General features: G+C 38.0%; 1 protein-coding gene across 1 annotated transcript in view; it reads right to left on the bottom strand.

The window, feature by feature from the left end:
- Positions 1-24457, bottom strand: part of LOC129218915 (protein BCL9 homolog) — a 166036-nt gene extending 141579 nt beyond the window's left edge. Inside the window, exons 1-2 of the mRNA XM_054853235.1 lie at positions 24443-24457; positions 18693-18787 (exon numbers count right to left, since the gene is read on the bottom strand). Coding sequence (XP_054709210.1) covers positions 18693-18787; positions 24443-24457 — 110 coding nt within the window. The remainder of the gene's footprint in view (positions 1-18692; positions 18788-24442) is intronic.
- Positions 24458-25290: the final 833 nt, after the last annotated feature.

Below are 25290 nucleotides of genomic sequence, written 5' to 3'. Positions count from 1 at the left end.
CATTAACTTACGAAAAAGAAAAAAAGAAGGGGATGTGTCTTTGTGAGGCTTGAAGAAAGGAATTAAAAGAAATAATAAAAATATATTGTAACGGATTTGGGGAGACTTCCACTTTCTTGAAATGAAGACACAGTTCTTGATAAAAACACAGGAAATTTATTTACACTATGTACAGGAAAGATCGTCAACAACTGCTAAATTATTCATCAGCAATTAAGCAATTATCACACAACACCGTAAACCCAACGTTTACACACGTATTTACTTCCAAATACGAAAACAACACAGCGAAATGCCTCGCAATAAACAGAGCTAATCCACACTCTCAGTACAAATTCTCAATCGAAACTAACTCTTTATCCAGCGTAACCGTTTATATACACACCGAAAAGAAATCTCTCAAAGATTCCAGAAAATGCTACAACGTTCTACAACTACACTTTCATTGATAAAATCAGTGAATGAAATAAGAAAAAAAAAAGAATAGGGGATTGTATACTTTAGCCATATGTTAAGGGGTTGTATATTCATTACGGGAAACTATTTACAGGTTACGTTACTACAATAATTACTATTTACAGAATTTGTAACATTGCCCCCTTTCCAAGGACTGCACGTCCCGGGCAGTACAATCCCCAGAAAGGGTGTAAACTTCTATCACAAGTTCACAAATACACACATTAAATAATAACCAATAATGCATAGGAAACACAATAATAACAAGAAATATTACTAAACATTAAAAGCAAAAATTATCTACAACTTTTATGTTATCAACCATGGTTGTTTACGTAATACTCATGAACTATGGCCATAGTATGGGGCTAACCGATCATAATGTACAACCCTAGGTTTTGCATTAGGTGATTTTTGGATCCTCACTACGACGTCATTTAGTCGGTTAAGGACTTTGTAGGGTCCATCCCAATGCGACTGCAATTTGGGTGACAGACCTTTCCGTCGGATGGGATTCAACCAAACCTTGTCGCCTTCGTTGAATTCATGTCCAGTAGACCTTGTGTCGTATCGGGTCTTCATCTTCTCCGCCGCGATGTTGATTCGCTCTCGTGCGAAGTTATGAACGTCTTCCAACCGGGCCTGGAGATCTTGGATGTACTCCTCAGGCGATGCAGGCGCATCCGGAGGACGACCGAAGACGTGATCACAAGGTAGCCGAAGCTCTCGTCCGAAGAGCATCTGAGATGGGCATATCCGGTAGTCTCGTGGACAGTACTGCGGTAGGCCAGCAGGAACAAAGGTAGCTTCTTGTCCCAATCCTGTTGATTTCTGGAGACCATAAGTGAGATTATTCAGGATTGTGCGGTTAAATCTCTCCACCATGCCGTCCGATTGTGGGTGTAGTGGTGTTGTCCTAGTTTTCTCAATTCCGAGAATTTGACATAGGCCCTTAAACACAGCAGAGATGAAATTCCTCCCTTGATCGGAATGAATCTGCAAAGGTGTTCCGTATCTCGAGATCCAATGTTGGACTAGAGTCTCTGCTACGGTGGTAGCCTCTTGATCTGGAATGGGATATGCTTCCGGCCATTTGTTGAAGTAGTCGACGGAAACAAGAATGTATTTGTTCCCATCAGCAGTTCTTGGTAGAGGAAAAAGGATGTCGATCCCAATTCGTTCGAAAGGAGCTCCAACGTTGTACAGATGTAGCTTCCCTCTGCTTCTTTTCTTCGGTCCTTTACGAGCAGAACAGGCGTCACAAGAATGGCACCACTTCTCCACGTCATCCTTCGCCTTGCTCCAGAAGAAGCGCTCCCGAACTTTATTGAGGGTTTTCAAGACACCAAAATGTCCTCCAGTCGCACTACTATGTATTTCTTTCAGAACATCTGAAATCCTTGATCGGGGAAGTAGTAACTGCCACCTAGATGTTTTGCCGACATCAGATTCCCATTTTCGGTACAGTACGCCGTTCCGTAAATGGAATGAGTTCCATAAAGCCCAGTATCTTTTTGTTGCAGGGCTGAAGATGGAAACGTCCTGCCAGCTAGGGCGCCGACTGTCACTTTCCATGAACTCCAAAATTGGTTTTATGTCGGGGTCTTCAAGTTGATCTTTTCGAACTTGGTCGTCACTCCATGGATCAGGTTCTGATGATATTGGAGTCACTGTCACCTGAAAGGCGGTAGGGCTAGTCGTTCCATACTGTTTCTCGATTCGGGAACAATAGTGGCAGTTCTCAGGACAGGGTCTCCTTGATAAAGCGTCAGCATTACCGTGAGATAACCCTTTTCGATGCTTGATCTCCATGTCATATTCCTGGAGCCGCTGTATCCATCTGGCTATCTGGCCTTCCGGATTTTTGAAGTTCAAAAGCCAAGTTAATGAGGCATGATCTGTCCGAAGCAGAAATTTTCGGCCGTAGAGGTAATGATGGAAGTGTTCTACAGCTTTCACTATGGCCAGTAACTCCTTTCTGGTGACGCAGTAATTTCGCTCCGACTTTGATAAGCATTTGCTCCAGTAGGCGATGACATGTTCATTGCCGTCAATTTCTTGGGATAAAACAGCTCCGATGCCCTCGTGGCTCGCATCTGTGTCCAGGATGAAGGATTTTTCAGGCTGAGGATAGGCGAGGATAGGCGTTGATGTTAAAGCCTCCTTCAGTCGTAGAAATGCATCTTCGCATTCTTTGGACCATTCAAACTTTTGCTTGCTCTCCGTCAGCTTATGCAAAGGTCGTGCAATGTTGGAAAAACTCTTTACAAACTTCCTGTAGTACGTGCAGAGCCCCAGGAAACTTTGCAGCTGATGGATGTTTTCGGGACGACTCCAACTCTTGACTGCAGATACCTTTTCTGGATCGGTTTGTACACCTTCAGAAGAGATGATGTGACCAAGGTAGTTCACTTCCCGGCGGAACAAATTACATTTGGACGGGCTTAACTTCAGATTGGCTTCCTTAAGCTTCTGCAGCACCTTCCTAAGATTTGCCAGATGTTCTTCGAAACTGCGTCCCACGATGATGATATCGTCTAAGTAGACCAGACAGGATTCGTAGGAAAGTCCTCTTAACACTGTCTCCATAAGACGCTCGAACGTAGCTGGTGCATTGCAGAGGCCGAAGGGCATCACTTTGAACTGCCATAAGCCTTGTCCAGTTGTAAACGCTGTCTTCTCTCGGTCATCAGGGTGTATCTCAACCTGCCAGTAGCCGCTCTTCAAGTCCAGGGTCGAAAACCACTTGTGTCCGGAAAGAGTGTCCAAGGTGTCGTCAACCCGTGGAAGAGGGTAACTGTCTTTCTTGGTGATTTCATTCAGCCGTCGGTAATCGACACAAAATCTGGTGGAGCCAACTTTCTTTCGGACCAAGACGATGGGAGACGCCCAAGGACTGGATGAAGGTTCGATTACATCGTTCTCCTTCATCTCTTTCAGGAGGGTCTCAACCTCTTCCTTCTTGGCGAATGGTAGTCGTCTTGGATGCTGTTTAATAGGGAGGTGTTCTCCAGTGTAAATCCTATGCTGCGTTAAATTCGTACGGCCAACATCCTCCGATGTAGAGGAAAACAGATGCTTGAAGTCGTCCACCAATTGTTCCGCAGCAGTTCTTTGATCTTTCGATAATGGCGCACTGCCAATTAACTTCGATGTCAAGGACTCAGAAGACACAGTCTCGGGGGAATTGATTCTTCTAATGATGCAGTTTACTGGAGTACAAGTTGCTAACACTTCACCTTTCCGAATATTCCTTGGCCTTTCACTCACGTTGGCGACTCTCACAGGAATTACATCATTAGAAAGGTCCACAAGCGTAGATGCTACCAGCACTCCTTTTAGGTTATTGCTTAGGTTAGGGTATTCAATGAGTCCAAATCGAAAACTATTGCTTTCTTCAAGGGAGCCAGGTATTAATGATTCTGACCTTGAGGGAATTGATAAATCTGTTTGGGCTATTATTTGATGAGCGGATTTTACATCACTTTCTGCAGGGAAAACGGCTATGTCTTCTCTCATCGAGTGCAGCTCATTAGTCTTGAAGTCGAGAGTGAAGTCATATTTCTTCAAAAAGTCCAATCCGAGAATGAAGGGGTCCGTGATATTAGCGACGAATGCCGTATGATGGTAGGTGGCATTCCCAAACGCTATTTCCAAGTCCACTTTACCCTCAATCTCGATTTTGTCACCTGTCACAGTCTGGAGACTTAAGCGTGGCGATGTCCACAGCAGTTTCAATCCAAATTCACGAGCCACATCTGTCCTAATGATTGTCACATTGGCTCCAGTGTCGACAATCAGTCTGCAGGGGTTCCCATTTACATGTGCGTAAATGAAAAGTCCATCACTGCCACTGCTAGAAGAGGAAATCTGCGGAGCTCTGGTGGTGGTGATTTCCTTCCCTCGCGTAGCTTGGCGAGCCGGACAACTCCTTCGCAGGTGTCCTTCACTACCGCATTTCCAGCACTTCTGCTCTTGTTTCTTTTGGGCTGTTATGGTGCTCAGATGTCTTGCCAAGTCACCGAGTTGTCTCTCAAGTTCAGCGAGGTGGGACGACCTGGAATCAGACTCATCAGCTTCCTGAGTCCGGATTAGATGGCGATCCACACGGGTTGCTTCTTGGGCGGCCTCGTATCTCATCGCATACACAACAGCAGAATTCATGTCTTTGACATCCGCCATCCGTAGAGCTTTCTGGATTTCCGGATCTCGAACCCCGTCGATGTAGTAGTTGAGTGCCAGGTTGTCTCGAACATCCGCAGGACAGTCGCAAAAACCAAGATGAGACAGTCTCTCGATGTCCGCCGCTAGCTCTTGCAGGGATTCCCCGGTTTTCTGAAAACGGGACTTCAACTGGAGTCGGCTGAAATCTTTCTGGCACTTCTCACCGAAGCGAAGCTCCAACGCAGATGTGAGGGCGGCGAAATCCAGGCGCTGGCCGTCCGGAAGGGTCTGAAGAATGTCCGCTGCGTCACCTCTCAGGGATGCTGCAAGATGGCAGGCCTTGGTAGCAGAGTCCCATCCGTTCGCTTCCGCCACTATCATGAACTGAGTTTTGTAAACCTGCCACGAAGTTTTCCCATCAAATGTGGCAAGTTTAATGGACGGTCGAGCAACCGATGTGGGAGCGCCAAACTGTACGGAGCTGCTTTCCGCGGTCGCCAATCTCCTTTCCACGTCCTTAAAGATCTCTTCTTTAAGTAGATGAAATCTTCTATCTTCTTCTCCAAATTTATTTTCTACAGCATTGAATCGGCTTTCAACGGTATCAAATTTTTCTTCAATAGCATCAACTCGATGCTCTATGTCATTAAATTTATTTTCCATCACAGTCTTTACCGAAATAAGGTCGTTTTTAATTTCTTCTTGGTTAGACGTTAAGTCCTTTTTCAGCACCGTTAAATCGCTTTTTAACTGGTCTTGATTTGCCAACATACTTGCAGTCAGATCACTTTTTAATTGTTCTTGATTAGCCGCCATATCATTTTTTAATTGTTCTTGATTAGCCGCCATATCATTTTTTAATTGTTCTTGATTTGTAGTAAAACTTGCAGTCAAATCACTTTTTAATTGGTCTTGATTAGCCGCCAATTCATTTTTAACAGAGTTGATTGCATCAAGAAGTTGTTTTAATTGTTCATCCATTGCGCGATTAATCACCATAAAATTAAAGTCCAAATTCAAAAAGTTTTTATGAAAAAATGTCCAAAGTCACACTTACTCCAAGAAAGTCCTAAAGTAGCCCCACGTTGGCCGCCAAATTGTAACGGATTTGGGGAGACTTCCACTTTCTTGAAATGAAGACACACTTCTTGATAAAAACACAGGAAATTTATTTACACTATGTACAGGAAAGATCGTTAACAACTGCTAAATTATTCATCAGCAATTAAGCAATTATCACACAACACCGTAAACTCAACGTTTACACACGTATTTACTTCCAAATACGAAAACAACACAGCGAAATGCCTCGCAATAAACAGAGCTAATCCACACTCTCAGTACAAATTCTCAATCGAAACTAACTCTTTATCCAGCGTAAGCGTTTATATACACACCGAAAAGAAATCTCTCAAAGATTCCAGAAAATGCTACAACGTTCTACAACTACACTTTCATTGATAAAATCAGTGAATGAAATAAGAAAAAAAAAGAATAGGGGGTTGTATACTTTAGCCATATGTTAAGGGGTTGTATATTCATTACGGGAAACTATTTACAGGTTACGTTACTACAATAATTACTATTTACAGAATTTGTAACAATATACATATAAATAGATGAATAATGGAGTACAAACCTTGCTCGAGCTCTTCCATAGTAAATGTTTTTTCTAATGTCAATTTTAACGCGAAAAATAAAATAATCACGGTTTGAAGAAAAACTTTAATGTCCCAAACAAGGAAAATCGAATCATGAAATTGTCAAGTTCCGACTGCTGGTAAATTTTTATGGTTAGTTTCAATGAAAAAAGGAAACGCTTTAGCATACTGTCATGTTTATTTACCCTGTTTTGATACTCAAGACTGACAATAACCAGTAAAATTGACAATTTCGAGTTCTGGCCAGCTTTTCGCCTCAAATACCTGTCTGTACGGCGTACAACAAAAGTCGTCAGCGACTGTTAACCAGCACAGCATTGAGCCACAGCCAAAGAAAACGAAAAAAAGATGGGGGGGGGGGGGGGAGAGGCTTAAAGGTCTGAACGTTGAACGAAGAGAGACGGAATTTTGGGCAAAAGTATGTGAACCAAGTGACACTCAAACTACGGCCGGTGAACTGATTTTTTACGGCCCGCGGGAAGCTTGAAAGTTGAAAATAATAATAAATAAATAAATAAATAATGATAATGTTTTTCCTCTAAAGCATTTCTCAAGAAAACTATGCACAGAAAATGGTAAAAACTTCCACTGAGAGCTTGATAAAAAAAAAAAAAAAAAAAAAAAAATGGTGCATTGGGGAGGGAGGGGGGCAGTGCTAAAAAGTTTTCAAGCTGGCTCCTGAGTCCTGAATTAAAAAAGTTTGGAGACCCCTGCGCTACACTTAAATATTCAGGAAAAGTTTCAGGTAAACATCTCAAAAAGTGTGGTGTTTACACAGTACGGAGAAAGTTGTATTCCAACTACTAAACTACCGGTAAAAGTAAACAACTGGCACATCACGTGGCTTATGGGGAGAGGTAAGGCATATAAAACGCGTCCCCCCCCCCCCGCATTCCCACTCGTTCCGAAGAAGATCGGTTCAAAGGCCCGTCGCCTGTATCTCGGTCCGCTCGATCACGGGACGCGGGAGCGTCCCACCCCGCCAAGGAAACCAAACGTCACCAGCCAACAGAAGCAAATCCACCGTCAAAGACGATAGAAAATGAAAGCGACCAAGATCACGGGACGCAGGAGCGTCCCGCCCCGCCAAGGAAACCAAACGTCACCAGCCAACAGAAGCAAATCCACCGCCAAAGACGATAGAAAATGAAAGCGACCAAGAACTCGGGAGCGTCCCGCCCCGCCAAGGAAACCAAACGTCACCAGCCAACAGAAGCAAATCCACCGCCAAAGACGATAGAAAATGAAAGCGACCAAGATCACGGGACGCGGGAGCGTCCCGCCCCGCCAAGGAAACCAAACGTCACCAGCCAACAGAAGCAAATCCACCGCCAAAGACGATAGAAAATGAAAGCGACCAAGATCACGGGACGCGGGAGCGTCCCGCCCCGCTAAGGAAACCAAACGTCACCAGCCAACAGAAGCAAATTACCGCGAAAGACGATAGAAAATGAAAGCGACCAAGATCACGGGACGCGGGAGCGTCCCGCCCCGCCAAGCAAACCAAATGTCACCAGCCAACAGAAGCAAATCCACCGCCAAAGACGAAAGAAAATGAAAGCGACCAAGAACAAGATTACACGATAGAACAAGTTGGGGCTTTTTGGGTTTTTCACCCCTCTGTATCTCAGCCGCATGAAGACCCCCCGGAGTTGATTTTTGGTACACTCAATCTCTAGTGGCCCCTGACGCCGTAAACCAAAATACAATCCCCTGGACCATCAGGGGGAGGAGGTATTAAAGTTATAAAATCGCTGTTCAAAAAAGTTTTCGCTTTCTTTGACAGGGCTACAGCCCAGACGAAAAAAGGAATCAAGCTGAAATTTCGCACACACATTCCTTGTGCCCTACTGATGTGCCTTTTGTGCCATTTGACCCCCTCCCCTTCCCCCCTCGTTTTTACCCCCCAAATTGTGCCTTCCCGGGGTTCTATCACAGCCCCCCGGGGGCTACGGTAATGATTTTTTGTATACACATTCTTGGGGGGCCATTGAGTACATATACAAAAATTCAACCCCCAGGGACATCATGGGCCGGAGTAATTGAAGTTTGAAAATCACTAATTTTCCCTAAATTCTTATGTACTTACTCTCAGCTCACAGGGTTTGTTTATCTCGGACTGCAATTGCAAGGTTAGAACAGATCTAACAGTTACTCCAAAGTAGTCTTAGGAAATGAAATTCAATCAAGACTAAAACATATCCAACAGTTGCAACTAGACGCTAAATCGTGGATATCACAAATTTGCCACAGCGACTGCGCATGCGCGCAGACTTAGCTCATTTGGCTTTCTGTTTTCAGATTCTGTGTTGTTTGTTTATACTTAAGCAAAGAAACAAATTAATGAATGAGATTAGAATGCTAACCTCCCCCCCCCCCCCCAAAGTTTTACCGATACGAAATTTCCTTGTCCCTGTTTTTCAGTTTTGATATATTTATGGAGGGAAGAAATTTTAAATGTCGGTGCGAAACTGGGGTTAAACCATTACAATACTTTACGTGACAAAGTATATGAAACTGTATGCATATGAATACGGCACATATAACTTTTTAATTGAAAGCGAAAAATGTAATTAAACAAAAAGTGAAAAGCTAGATTAAAACAGCCCTCAAGCTGTAAAACATTTAAAGAAACCTTCATGAAAATGTTGAATAATCTGTCAAATAAAGAAACTGTAATAGAATTTATTGCGAAGTTGTAAAATACTCGAAAACAATATAATTTAAAATATAGTATTTTATTATCCAAGAAGTTTTCTTTGGAACAGAGAGGATACAAGGATTGCAATAAAATTTAAACCGCCCAATTCTCGCAAAATGAACATAGAATCTTAATAGTCAGAAAATAACTTGACGTAAAATTAGGCTAGCCATTATTGTTCCTTAAAAACACAAAACAGCATTGTTTCAATTGAAAATTTTCTGACTTGAAGTTCTCAATTCTAAAAATACAGAAAAAGTAATAATATCAATGCAAAAAGATGTGATATCTCATCAAAAACAACCCTGTTGTAAAAATTTCCCCGCCAAGAAAACCTTTAACTTTTCCGCACAAAAAAGAAAACCTGCATCCTAAACCCAAAAAACCTCAGCCATAAAAAGTTATGATATCTAATTTGCCCGCCAAATATCTGCCAAACTATCATCCTCCCTCTTCTCCTTTTTCATCGCAGCTACTTCCATTAGAACCTCCTCCCACCTTCAACTCCTCAGAAATATGGATAGATCTTTTAAATTGTTTATGTTGTTTGGCGGGAAGCTTTTCAAAGTGAAGTGGTTGCTTGGTGAGCAAAAAGCTTCCCGCCAAACAAGATAAACAATTTAAAAGATCTATCCATATTTCTGAGGAGTTGAAGGTGGGAGGAGGTTCTAATGGAAGTAGCTGCGATGAAAAAGGAGAAGAGGGAGGATGATAGTTTGGCGGGCAAACTAGATATCATAACGTTTTATGCCTGAGGGTTTTTGGGTTTAGGATGTAGGTTTTCTTTTTTGTACGGAAAAGTTAAAGGTTTTCTTGGCAAGGAAATTTTTACAACAGGGTTGTTTTTGATGAGATCAACTCAACCAGTCAAAGCATTTTTTTTCCCCACCGTAAAATTTTACAGTACACTGTAAAAAAAATCCGGAAACGTTTCTGAGTATATCGTGCAGCTGTGGTTCATGAAAGTTTCAAAAACGTTTCTGAGTATTTCGGAATCCTCTTTCTGTAATGTCCAGAAACGTGTCTGAGTATTTCGGAATCCTCTTTCTGTAATGTCCAGAAACGTGTCTGAGTATTTCGGAATCCTCTTTCTGTAATTTTCAGAAACGTTTCTGAGTATTTCGGAATCCTCTTTTCGTAATTTCCAGAAATGTTTCTGAGTATTCTGTGCAGCTGTGGTTCATGAAAGTTTCGAAAACGTTTCCGAGTATTTCGGAATTCTCCAAACAATTTTCAAAAACGTTTCCGAGAATTTCGGAATCCTTTTTCCGTGATTTTTTCTAAAACATAATTCTTTATTATAGTATTGCATACCATATCAGTTTCAATTCTTTCATATCTAAGAGCAATAATACAAGCAATTTTAGAATTATTCGTGGATTTTTTTTTTTTTTTAGAATTTCTAATGACAAATAGCATGGTTAACAGCATAACATATGCACAGTTATAAATTTTTGAAAAATTATGAAATAATCTAGTAGTTTCATTCCTAATCACAAAATCGTCGGGGAATTGGAGTGGGGGTACCTTCTGAAAAGTGGGGATTGTTTGTTAAACAATCTTAAACTTCAGTTTTTCTCTCAATATTTTCAAGACAAAACTATCAACATATTGTATTTTTAATGCAGAACTTAAAAACATATCTTGTACCAAACTTGATAGCTTTTATCTTCGGATAAAATTTGACAGGACTTACCTACCCTTCGCGTTCCGGAATTCGTTCACCTCAAGTCAATTTCTCTGACGAACAAAGTGTACCGAAAAGTACCAACAGAGAAATTGATGAATTAAATATGACACCTATTACATGATTATTCCATTTCATATATACGAGAATAACCCCTCCCCCACCATAAAAGTGACGGTGCACCCATAAAATGCTATGAAGCGCCCCCCCCCCCTTGAAAAAGCAACATCATATACATTATAAATCAAAGTATCACATACATTATAAATCAAAGTATCATATAAATTATAAGTCAAATACTTTAATATGGTGTAAAAATACAAAATTATTTTATTAAGTCTTTTTTTTTTCTTTTTTTTTTTTGCTTTTGGTAAAATTGAGGCTCGTAAAACGAAAAAAATGAAGACACTTTTAAATACATATATGTATCTATTTGTTAAATAAATTAATACACATTTAACTAATTTAAAGCGTTTCGCTAATGCAAATATTTAAAGAGATATCGTCATTTAGATAATACTGAAGCACTATGTTCCTAATTACAAGAGATAGTTTTTTTTTTTTACTTCATACAATCTAGCTACACTGTTTACAAGAGAATGAAAACATGCAACCTTAAAGACGAACTATCAAACCTGACAATTTGCATATTATAACATTTAATTCATAATGCTTGATACATAGCCAAATATTAACTGAGATTGACACATAAAAACAAAGTACACAATAACACATATTTAAATTTTTTTATAATCTTCAATTCATAAATTTTACAGAATAAAACTAGACACACTTGCACTTTAAATATGTGTTCTATGTAATGTAAAATATTTTCAAATTGCAATAGTTCACAACGAAAAAATGATATTGAAGAAAATAGTTTTTTTTAACGAGATTTATATGAACTAAATCTCTTTAAAGTAATAGAGTTGCAAAGCGACTTACCTATTCGTCGGTGGTGGTCTTTTGCAGGCTTTGGTCACCAAAAAGGTGATTTTTATGACAGAATAAAATTCTGCCAACAAAAATTACCCATTTGGTAGAAAGAAGAAAAGTATCCAAGAAAAAAGTAAATTACCTACACAAGTTATTCGACGCAATGAATTTACATGGCGTCCTCTCGGTAGTTATTTGGTTTTTAATTTCAGTTTGTATTCCTTCCGCGAGCATGCGTCGAGAATTTGCACTTCGTACTTAAAAACGAGCTGATGTGTGCATCACATGACTTCCTTTTACTCCAATTTAATGTCATTTCCCCATTATTCGCTATTTTAATGTGATTCAATATTTATTCTCTAAATATCACCAACAATGGCCAAATTGAAACCAAAAAAAAAAAACTCCGCCAAGTTGGCGACAAAACTTGGCGACCAAAAGACTGGCGATATATCGCCAAGTGTCCGACAAATTATAACGCCACTTGAGTTTACATCGAAATTAACAATGATTTCCCCCCAAAAAGGTGCAAAAGACCCCCTTAGGCACATCCGAAAGCAACCAAAAGGGGAGGTGCACAACTAGACCCCACTACGAGTCTATGTACCAAATTTCAACTTTCTAGGACATACCATTTTTGAGTTATGCGAGATACATACGCACATACGCACATACACACATACGCACATACATACAGACGTCACGAGAAAAGTCGTTGTAATTACCTCGGTGATGGTCAAAATGGATATTTCGCGTGTCTATACATTCTTAGGCACTTTTCCGCATGTGGTCGAATCGAAAAAAAAAACTCAACATTCATTTGGGGGTGAGCAAAATGGAAATTAAGGGCGATTTTTGAGTGAAAATTTTTTCGCGAATACAATACTTCCTTTTTTGTAAAAGGAAGTAATAAGTGACATAGCTTCAAATTCAATCTTATGACTATACATATGCAAGAAAATATAAGACTTTAGAATTATCTTCAGTGAATTCATGCGAGGAACAAAACTTCTACTAATCCCCTTGATGAGTGTTACTTCGCATACATGAGTCAGCACTTGTTTTCATTGCGTGCTTTCGAAAGTTTCAGTTTAGATTTGCTGCTGTACTATAAAATTGTGAGCTGCGCATGCGTCGACTCTTACTTTCTTGCTATACGGGAAACGTTTTTGATTATAGCAGAAAACTGTGGAGGGCGTACGAATCTGTGTATTACGGAAAACTTTTTTGTATATTCAGAGAGTTTTCCGAGATTTTTTACAGTGTAACGAAGATTTTGGGGCAAAACGTACTGGCAACATGGATGGCAGCAGTTTTCACCGCAAATTTTCACGAAATTTTTTTTAACGGTGTGATATAAATATCAGTTTCATTAAAAGTCAAACATTAAAGGTCGAAGGTTTTATCCAGAATTGAGTCAGATGATGCATTTACGGGATTCGTTAGGGGTACCTAACGGGGGGAGGTCCATGTAGCAGACTGCGCCATTAAAAATTTTAGGGGATTGTTTTAAGGGGTATTTCTCTGTTTTTTAGGGGCACTCATTCTGGGAAATACTCCATAGCATTTGCGAGGGTGTTGAGCACTGGGTCCCCCTGGATTTATACTTCATACTCAAACAAGTAAACACGCATTTCGAGTGTTCTTCGGGCTTCAGAAATGAAACAATCTGAGTAATAGCAAACAAGGTCATTGATTTGGTGAATGCAAAACGATTACTGATTTAGGAGCAGAAGCGTTGTAAAATGCCTTATAAAGACAGCACTAAAAACTAGCTAACTTTAAAAAATTATTTTTTAATCCTCTACTGCCTAAATTATTATTCCCTGGAGAAAAAAATATTTGTATGCATAGAATGTTAAGGAATGATGTATTTAACACAAATAAGGTGTTTTTTCTTTAGAACTTAAATAAGTTTGCGATTGTGACTGAAGTATTAACTTGTGCCTGTTCCAATAACCTAAATGTGAAGCAGCAATATTGCACCACTCAAGTTGCACTGATCAACAAAGGAAGAACGCTTCTATAATGAAATATGATGAAATTTGATGAGACCTCAGAGTCACGGTAGGCAGTAGAGGGTTAAATAAACAAGTGTGCAAGGCATTTATAATCAGAATAATTACTGAATATTCAGAAGAAAAAACAGAATTGCTTGAACGTACGGGGGGGGGGGGGGGTCAAATCACAGCTTTTTTTTCTCCTTCAAATTTCCCCCGATTTTCTCCAAGCTTTGTAATTGTAAATTCCGGACCAATACCTGATTTCATTATTCTAGTTCCGTACAGATACAAGCGGTGTACATCCAGAATTACAAGATTACTTTTTTTTTTCAGAAGAGGAGGGCTCTTAGAAGAAAAGAGTAAAATTCAGGAGTTTCTGAGATTTTACCGTAAAGCTTACTTCAAATAGCTTCCTAAAGCAATTGCAAACATTAAAGTTTTATTTAATATTTTTAAATGTTAAAAACAAAGAACCCCAATTTTGCTGGCACCCATAGTTCACTCACAAATATTTTTGTCTCGCTAATGTCTGCTCTCTGAAGAAACATAACGATCTACTTATAATAATCATCAATATAAATATCAACTAGTGGTTTCACATTTAGTTTAAATGAATTATAAAAACTAATGATTACGAGTATAAATAGCTGCCTGATACCATCCAAAGATCCTAGATAATCCTTTAAATCTCGTAATGGATGGCAACTGAGTATGATAAATGAAGTCATATGCATCACACTTTCGGTGTTGGATAACATTATAAATGCACAATATATTATGAATCTGTATTAGAATTCACAGAAACAAACCGAGATAGTCTAATGATTCTTATTAATCACTGAAAATCTTGGCTTGCATTACTCAACTACGATGTCAAGATTTGGTGGGTCAGTTCAAATTCTTGTAGCGGGGACATCAATGCATCATCTTCAGCATGAGAGCTAACAGACAAAACAAGAAAAAAAAAAAAAAAACCTACAAACTTGTAACTCAATATGGTGTAAAGCTTGACCACGAAGAGATGGCGGATGACTTTGAAGCGGAATCATCATTTGTAATAAATAGGTTGTTTGATATTATTTTGTAATAGATAGAATAAGCAAGAATGATTCTGAATACACGGCGCTCTTTGACTGTTTGAGACAGTGGGAAGCAAAGGGATGTACTAAGTGCCAAAATGTATTTCAATAACAAGACAAATGCACATTTACGAATTTAATGATAAAGGGTTAAGTTTGTTGCCGGCATATAACTGTTACAAGTGCTGGTTCAATGACTTCAACATTGAGCTAGCTACTCACGTTTTCTTCATCGTACAGCGTTATTATAATAAAAAGGTACGTAATAAAAGGTTTAAGTAGCTCTTTTAGTGAAACAGAAATCTACATTGACATAATTGAATATCAGATTGAACTATAACCTCTTACAGCAGCTATTCTCAATCGGTGGTCCGGCGAACCCACCGGTTGGCCGGTTCGCCGGACCACCGAATGAGAATTTGGCCGATCCTCAGAAATTTTTGCTCGTCCACGATAAAAAAAAAAAAAAAAAAAAAAAAAAAAAAAATGAATAAAGTTCTACCAAAAAAAAAAAAAAATAATGATACAGTAAAACCTGTAAAGTTGACCACCCTTGTAAGTTGACCACCTGTCTATGTTGACCGCTTTTGTCAGGAACGGAATTAGACCTATCTCATATAATGAAGGAAAACCTCTGTAAGTTGACCACCTCTCTATCTTGACCACCTGTCTATCTTGACCACTAATGTACGCCAAATTTGGTTTGGAGTATTGTAAAAAACCCTTTGTAAGTTGACCACTTGGTTTATTTTCTTAAACTTTTTTCAGCAAATTATTTTATTTTATTATCTATTTATTTATTTATTATAATTATTATTATTTTCTTTTTGATAGCTAAGAATGTTTTTAATGCTTTGATGATGGACTAGCATTTTACTAACTAAACTGCAGCATAAAGCTTATGCTGCTCTATATTCTCCAAACTTGTTTTTCATTTGTTGTTCTTTTTGAGATAGCTTGTTGTTCTCTGTTCAATGAAAATAGGTATCAGTAGAAACTAGAAAAGTTCAAAGTCTTTTCTTTCAGTTGCAATATGTTATGCCAACACAGGAATTGTGCTACAAAGAGCAGGCCCGTATCTATACATTTTGGACCCCCTACTACAAAATATGTAGAGGCCCTCCCTAGTGGCCAGCAGTGTCTATTTGTACAGTAAATAAGTCTTAGTGCTATTTTTTTTTCTATTTTTTCTTCAATTTCTAGGGCCGGTTTAAGGACACGGGCCCCTCGCACTGTGGATACGCAGATCTGGGCCTGCTGATGAGTAAAGTTACATATTTCTGGTGCAAGGGATTAAGAGATAGGACATTTTAATTGTGCCTTTATAAACTGGGAGAGTCGAGCTTGTTGCTCTTTGTGCTATAAGTTTTACATAAAAAGGCTTCAAAAAGAAAGTTAGTTGAACTTGAGATTAATAAAAAGTATGAAATATTAAAATTGATTTAAAATGTAGAAAGCCAGAGAAAATTAGCTACCACTTATGGAATTTCTAAAACTACAGTGTCTATTATAGTTAAAAACAAGGAAAAAGTAAAAAAAAATATTTGGATAGTATTTTTAATAATTATTTCACTTTCAATGATGCTAAACAATGAAAGTGAGTTGAACAGAAATAGTAAGGGTGAATTACTCAAAAAATGAATACATGGTGCAAGAAATGACAAAAAAAAAAAAAAAAAAAAAAATCATTACCACCCTTTACAAGTTGACCACCTGTCTAAGTTGACCGCCAAAGTTCTGCACCGCGAGTGGTCAACTTACACAGGTTTCACTGTACTATCTTAACGGCATTGTTTGCATGAATTTTGTGATTAATTTTCAAAATTGCGTACGTTTTTCTCAAATGCTTACATATATATTCCTAGTTATTAATTAATGATTTTTTTTTGCAAAAAAACATAATAAAAAAAGAAAATGGAGAAGAAAAGGGGGAGGGGGGGAGAGAATTCCCCGGTCCTTTCTTTCCATTAATTTTTTGGTGCTCTGCGATTCCACTTGTTTTTTACAAAAAATAAACTAATTAATTAATCAATTAATTTTAAAAATAAATTAAAAGAAAAGTTTTCACCCAGGTCCGGGAAATTTTTACAAAAGTTTTTGCCGGTCCTCGGGGAGAAAAAAACAGATAACATGTAAGAAAGCAGATATTATCTTTACTTACATACAAGCAAACTGGAGTTTAATAATCGACACATTTTTTGTACTTTTTAAAAATAATACATGTAAAAAAGTTACTCATATATTTCTTCAGCTTCCAACTTTCGTTTTTTTTTCAACGATACAAAAAAACTTTTTAAAACGGTAAACAAAGTTCCCGTTTCTTTAAAATTCATCAAGTTGCAAATTTATAATTTGGTGTGATTTATGGTGTCAATCAACTTTTGCTACAGCTCAACATAAAATCAGAACTCATCTTTTACTTTGAATTTGTAACAAGTGAAAGAGAACTGCATAATATCATTGCCTTAAACTATTAAAAGCAGTACAATACATTTACTGATGTACCTGTTTCAGCTGATTATTTTAGCTCGCACAATGAATACAAATTAACAAGACATTCTCATCCAAAAACTAAGTGATAGCTGTACGATGCTTTAAAGCACTTTATAAATCTCAGGATTTAATAAACAGTGTGCGTTTGGGTTCGGGGAGCATTAAGCAATCTGCAAAAAAAAAAAAAAAAAAAAGTTCAAGAACCCGACAAAAAGGTTAAAACGCAGACAATTAATGCAAAAATTCCCATTAGCAACAGTTGAAAAATCACTTTACGAGCCCTCCCACCACATTCCGAGAGAATTTTCCGTTTATCTTGCAAGTAGGGGATAGGGGGAAGGAGTTTTACATATGTCTGAAGAAAAATTTAATTCGTGTATTTTTCTCGTATATTACCAACAGAAGGCCGAGAACCTTTACACATTCCCAAGATGTACAGCCGCATGATATAATTCTCGTGATGAAGCGGGTCTAGGTTCATGATAATTTCTGGCGTGTTTCATGACATAAAATAAGGAAGATTTATCATGTTTCGTGTATAGGCTCTGACAGCGCAGTTAAATCTTACAACAGAAGCAGTAAAGATGGAACAGGAAATTTCGACAGCTAAATTCCACTCCCTCTGTACATTCATTATTCAAGATATCTTGCAGGATTAGTGAGTAACACAATTCCGAAACATTAAGCAAAGCAACAAAAATATTCCCGTATTTTCAGTCATACAGAAATTACAAGCAATAGCGTGAACGCCCATTGCAACGAGCGTGGCTTCTCGCGGGAGGTCTGTTACAACGAGAGATTCAAAGTGTATCGCCAATTAATGTTAAAGGAAAATGAATGTTCATAGCGTTTTCTTAAATAATCGACACTCAATTATACACCAATCAGTTGTTTTTAAATGTGCCCAAAGGAAAGTTGATTATTAACTTACTAGCTATTTGCTCCCTATTGGTGTCTTCGGTGTATACTTTTCGAACTGCCCTCGTATATATGCTTTTTATTTGTTTACACTGGCTATTATGATTATGATTTTTAGGTTCTTGACTGAATTTTGAGTTGGTCAGTGAAAGGTAACGATTATTGGTCAAACGATACGTTTCGCAGAAAACGTTCATGTGTTTAGTTCAGTTCGAGTCTTTTATGGGTTGGCTCAACCCCGTCCTTGATCGATTTCTATTCCGACGATGTCAAAGCGGTCAAAAGAAGGTCAAGGATTCTTCTAGCAAATTACGGTTTTATAACTTTCTAATAAATTGAACGCTTATAAAATACAATTGAACTTGTTCAAACAGAGTTGATCAAGTCGCATTAAAATTTGAAGTGTACTATGAAACACGTCATCAACCCCCCTCTGAGTCTCGTGAAAAAAAGAACATTACCTAAGACTGAAAGTTTAGATACTGATAATTTACTTGCGCTGCAGAATCAACAAGAAAACATTTTTTGAGCAAAAAATATTTCAGGTAGCCGATTATGCTGAAATGAAGGAGCAAATAAAATCAAGTAACTTACAATACTTCAGAGCTTCCCGTTACGTATCTCAACAATCGAGCGAAAATGTCCGCTAGTGCAACACTTTCCTCATCAACAAGAGCTTCTTCCAATTCCTGTGGGGAAAAGATTTGAAAAAGTTGGTATTCGAACATAAAATATTAGAATTATTATAATAAACATTTTACCTTTAATTTGAAGGTAACAAAGTCAAAATACTTCATTTAAACTTTTCAAAAGACTTTCTGAGAACTAAGATTTTAAAAAATATATTCTTATTCTGTACCTAAATTATTATTATCTTATTTTACTTTTTAACATGAAAAAATGACAAATCATTTTGAAGGAGTCGAAAAGGTCAACTATCTTTTACCTCTTTGCTATAGTGTAAGACTTTGACACTTTCATTTCTTAACTTTATTTATTTATTTATTTTTTCTTTGCAATGTAACAATATAAAACCTTTTCAGACTAACTTCTTTAACACTATTTAAGAACTCGGTCATTCATTATATAATTTTGTGTAATGGAGCACACTTTAGGATAGTCTGGCTCGGATACTAAAAAAGAAAAAGACGCTCGATCTTGGACAAGCTCATTTATTCAAGTCAAAGAATAACAAGGGTTCAAAGAGGAGAAATTCTAAATCTTATTTTGGCACAACGCAATGAGTAATTCGTATATGACGCAATCCGGCTTTCTTCACCCATATTTTATCAAATGGAATCGTTTAATCCTTGGCAGATCAAAAGTCAACTTATAAAAGCCAGACTGTGCACACTATACTGCGTTAATGCGAAAGACACACTAGATGTATACAAAGAAATGCACCATTTGGCGATGCCAACCACGTGTGTGGCTTGGAAAAGAATAGATTGGTACCAAGCGAGCAGCGAATGCAAATAGTATTGGTTGACGTTTTTTCAGAGAAAATCCTCAAAAGTGCTCCACCCCCTCCCTCCACCATTGCGGCTAACCTTCTGGTGGCATTCTGCTTTTACTTTCGGTCTATTTTTTCTTCGAACAGAGTACGTAGGGAAAGCTGCTGTACTAAGGATCCAGGGCTTTAGCTGTACCCACGAACGGTTGTACCTACGGACGTTGGTCGGGAAATTCCAGGTATCGTCGAGAGGGATTCTAATTGGAGTTCAACGTGTGTGTCACAACCCCCTCCAATACCAAAGAAAGTTTCAACGCCATCAAACGAACATAAGATTCTATCACATTTTTTCGGTTTTAGTAGGATCCAAGCTAAAAAAAAAAAAAAAAAAAAAAACATGAACAATTTTTTTTTTACTCCGTCGTGGATTGTATTATTCATTTTTGTTGTAGGTATCATGATTCCCTATATTTTGAAGGTTTTGTTTCTGATTTTTAATGTTGTAAAACTGTGGTCTTGTCGATGAGCCTTGCAAAACCAAAATAGCGTACCTTTGTACCTAAAGGACACACAACCATGTGAACCCACACACAGCAATTTTTAGTCTCCTTTGGGTCACACCTGAGTCTTCTTACAATGTGAAGTACCTCAAAATGGTGGCTTGTCATCAACGTCCGAAATTTGTTTTCAACAATTTTGATGAATTTGAAGTAGGGCTTGAAGATATAGTGTTGAAGTAACCCCCACCTGTTGTAGGATCTACAGACCGTCAATCCCACCTGTTTTTATTCGAAGTCGACTTTCGAAATTTTTGTTGGTTTAATCTAAACTGAGTTCTTTTGCAATGGGTTAATTTTGGTTAAAGGTTTCAATTTGCATATAAATTGAAGTTATTGTGTAAGTACATAGAGAGTCATACTATCATGAATCTAGTTATTTTTTTGTTTAAAAACATATTAATTATTCATAACATCATTAACTCTCTTAAGACTTGTAACTTTTTTAAAGCGTTCACTGACGTTAAAAATTAAGGAAAATTAAAAAAAATAAAAAAATAAAAAAAAATTGAAAAACCTTCGATTAATTTTCAAAGTTTAATTTCTGTTGGCTATTTTATTTAATGTTATTTTCAATGGATGTTTGAAGTATTTCAATATAAAATGGCTTATGAAAATACATTGAGTATAAATTAGTTCCTCAGACCTATTTATATATTATTGTTTTATATGTCCATGGGTACAAAGGCACCTGTCCGCGGGATGAACGGGTTGCTGTACCCACGGACAAAAAAGATGGATTTTAAGAAATTTATTTTATTATTATTATTATTATTATTTTTTTTTTTTTTTTTTGAGGTTTAAAGCTTTGAGATTTTCACCTGACAAAAATTACCAAATTAGATGATAAGTTGTAGTATGTGCCAGAAAAGTTTTCCGATCGATTATCCATTCCCAGAGACCAGCAAAAATTGAAAAGTAAATTTTGTCCGTGGGTACAGCAGCTTCCCCTATAATTTGTTTTTTGCACAAAATAAAACTTTATCAATGAACTAGTTACTGTACAAACGCAAAACTGAACTCATAAACTCTGCGGTAGATTATGGCAGATCGAGGTGTCTACAAAAAAAGAGGAAAAAAAACAACAACATGCTTTTGAAGCGATAACTTTTTTTTTTGATGTTGATATTAAGATTCTGATAACTAAATAACATGAAAAAAATATAATTTGTTAATTACTTGCATTCGATATTTTTTGAAATAAATATTGAACAAAAAGGACACAAATGCCCCATAATGATTCCGAAAGGGTTAATGACCTTGGTTACATCGCGTTTTTCTGGTATTTCCTGACAAGTGCGATAACGATGAGCTGCTGCAGTTATTAAAACCTAACGAGATTCCGTTCAGGTAAATTTTCAAAGAAAAATATTACACATTTGTTCTGTTCTACAAAAAGATAATCGCTAATGAACTGCGGGACATACACGAAAATCCATCCATGTAAATATGCATAGTGCGGAATTTATGGAAATGTAGCTCAAATCAAGACCTTAAAATTACATTCAAAACACTAAAAACATTCTTGGTTTAATATTTTTACTACGTTACACAATCGTATGCATTTGAAAGAATTAAATTTAGAGGAAAAAAATGTGAGAATAGAAATCTTTAAAAAATCGACAATTACTATAATCTTCGGTTCGGTTCATTTCTCAATAACGTTTCCGAAATTGTATTTTCAGTTGTAAAAACAGGAAAATTTGAATGGAGAGGTAAAACAAGGAACCCCCCCCCCCCCAACGAAGGTTTCACATAAATTAGTTTTAGTTCACATAAAAAATTTTTATACTTGTCAAAACATGAGAATAAATTTTTTAAAACATAGAAGCACATAATTGGCCCTTGCTGCTATCGATTTCATACTGCATGCAGGTGTGCAAAATAATACAATGCAAGCAACATAAACTGCATAGCGGCAAGTCACCTAAACATGAAATTCATTTATATGTCGTGTAGCTGCCTGAAAGGTCTAAATTTAGATATTTCTTTGTTTCTCTTCACTTGCGAATAGTCCCCCCCTCCCTTTTTTTTTCGTAGACAGTACCGAGAAACCCACAAGTTTTCGAGCGTTCTCTTCAAACCAGCTAAATCGGGAATATTCAGAGCGAAAGTAAGAAAGAGTCTGTCAGTCGGTCCAACACGCTGTTTTTCTTTTGCTGTATGGAAAGCAGTAACATCAAATACGTTAGAAGGGAAAACGGCGGATCCGATTTATTTTTATCCGTTGAATGATCCAATACGTACTGCAAGGGAGTGAGTATCTGGCCCATCAAAAGATGCTCAAAAACATCAGTGGCTTCGTTAAAAGATGGAGGAGGAACTTTCAGAATACATTAAATAGTGGCGCATTAAATTAATTCTTTTGTTTGAAAACCATCTTCGTAACCTTCACCCCCCCCCCCTCCCAACCCAGCTCTTAACGCGATGCTGTACATTTGGGGAAATTTAAGCAAAAAACATTCCGATAAAATTTGATGCAATTAGATACTAACAGGGACGCCCCAAAGTAAAATTTTTGGGAGGGCGGAATCTCTCAATTTGCCGAATAGAGCTCCGAATTTCGCTGAGAGATGATAATTTTGCCAATCGTCAGACAAAATTTGCCGAATAATAAAATTCTTGAAAGGTCAGTAATCAGCATGACCTCACATCGGGGCGCCCCTGGATGCTAATTGCAATTATAACATAGAAAACATGCTCAAAATAACACATACAGTTACATCAACTACGTTGAAAGAGAAAACTGGGGATTCAATTAATTTTTTTCCCTTGAATGATCCAGTACAGCAGTTGAGTATGCTCATCAAAAGTATTGATTGCTTCGCCACAAGATATGGCAGCTTTTAGAATACATTAAATGTTGCGCACTGGCACCCCCCCCCCCCAGAGGGAGGTCTTGTTCCTTTTTTTTTTAACACTATTGCCAATCTCAATACAGTAGTTTATACACAGGTAGGGAGTGTTTTGATCAAAAGAAAAAAAAACTCCAGAAGGTAATTCTGGCTGCGTTAGTGAATGGTGGCATCAAGTTAATTATCTGGTAGGAAAAAATCTCGTGACCTTGAATCTAATTCTGAGCTCTCTTTAAGCTCACTGTACATATAACGAAATTTCAGCAGAAATTAATTATAATTTGATGCAATCATAGGCTTATTATAACTTAGAACAAAGTATAATAATGCTCAAAATTTACAGACTTACTACAGATACATTTGCAGATCAATTATAATACTTTTACAAGTTTCATTAGAGATTCTTTCTGGTCAAATGTAGCTGATTTTATTTATTTAAATTCCGCTATTCGATAAATAGCCGACTCTTTCTGGTCTTAGATCTTAGAAATTACACGTCTACTAGCGCAGCAAGAATTTACCTTCTAGGATGGGAGGAGTCTTTGCATATATTAATACTGTTACAAATTCTGTAAATAGTAATTATTGTAGTAACGTAACCTGTAAATAAGTTTCCCGTAATGAATATACAACCCCTATACATTCGGCTAAAGTATACGAGCCCCCTATTTCTTTTTTGTTCATTGATAAAATTTGATAACAGTCTACGCATTTTGAGAAGCAGTAAGAATGTTGTGGAAACTTTTCGATGTTTATAAAAGCGTCCCGCGTGATAAAAAGTTTAGTTTCGATTGAGAATTCGAACTGAGAGTGTATTAGCTCTGTTTATAGCGAGGCATTTCGCTGTGTTGTTTTTGTATTTGGAAGTAAATACGTGTGTAACCGTTGAGTTTACAGTGTTGAGTGATACTTGTTTAATTGCTGATGATTAATTTAGCAGTTGTTGACGATCTTCCCTGTATATAGTGTAAATAAATTTCCTGTATTCTTAATCAAGAACTGTGTCGTCCTTTCAAGAAAGTTGGAAGTCTCACCGAATCCGTTACAATTTGGCGCCCAACGTGGGGGTACTTTAGGACTTTCTTGGAGTAAGTGTGACTTTGGACATTTTTTTCATAAAGACTTTTTAAATTTGGACTTTATTTTTATGGTGATTACTCGCGCAATGGATGAACAATTAAAACAACTTCTTGACGCAATCACCTCTGTGAAGAGTGATATGGCGGCTAATCAAGAACAATTGAAAAATGATATGGCGGCTAATCAAGATCAATTAAAAAGTGATTTGACTGCAAGTTTTACTGCAAATCAAGAACAATTAAAAAATGACAGTGCGGCTAATCAAGAACAATTGAAAAATTAATTGGCGGCTAATCAAGAACAATTGAAAAATGAATTAGCGACTAACCAAGAACTGTTAAATAGTGATTTAACTGCTAAAATTACTACAAGTCAAGATGAAAAGAAAACTGACCTTACGTCGATGAAAACCATGATGGAGAATCAACTAACCGCCATGGGAGATAAAGTCGATGCTCTGGAAGAAAAATTTGATACTGTGGAAGAGCGCATCGCCAATGTGGAAAATAAGTTGGAAGAAGAAGACAAGAAATTGACTTCATTTAAGGAAGAAATAATTAAGGACGTGGAAAGGAGATTGGCTACCGCGGAAAGCAGCTCTGTACAGTTTGGCGCTCCCACATCGGTTGCTCGACCGTCCATTAAACTTGCCACATTTGATGGGAAAACTTCGTGGCAGGTTTACAAAACTCAATTCATGATAGTTGCGGAAGCGAACGCATGGGACTCTGCTACCAAGGCCTGCCACCTTGCAGCATCCCTGAGAGGTGACGCAGCGGACATTCTTCAGACCCTTCCGGACAGCCAGCGCCTGGATTTCGCCGCCCTCACATCTGCGCTGGAGCTTCGCTTCGGTGAGAAGTGCCAGAAAGATTTCAGCCGACTCCAGTTGAAGTCCCGTTTCCAGAAAACCGGGGAAACCCTGCAAGAGCTAGCGGCGGACGTCGAGAGACTGTCTCATCTTGCTTTTTGCGACTGTCCTACGGATGTTCGAGACAACCTGGCACTCAACTACTACATCGACGGGGTTCGAGATCCGGAAATCCAGAAAGCTCTACGGATGGCGGATGTCAAAGACCTGAATTCTGCTGTTGTGTATGCGATGAAGTTGGAGGCCGCCCAGCAAGCAACCCGTGTGGATCGCCATCCCATCCGAACTCTGGCAATTGATGAGTCTGATTCCAGGTCGTCCCACCTCGCTGAACTTGAGAGAGAACTCGGTGACGTGGCAAGACATCTGAACAGCA

Source organism: Uloborus diversus, chromosome 3 (assembly GCF_026930045.1).
Source record: "Uloborus diversus isolate 005 chromosome 3, Udiv.v.3.1, whole genome shotgun sequence".
Classification (NCBI taxonomy): Eukaryota; Metazoa; Arthropoda; class Arachnida; order Araneae; family Uloboridae; genus Uloborus; species Uloborus diversus.
The sequence above is the reverse complement of the archived record's forward strand: the minus strand, read 5'-3'. Positions and strand labels throughout refer to the sequence as shown.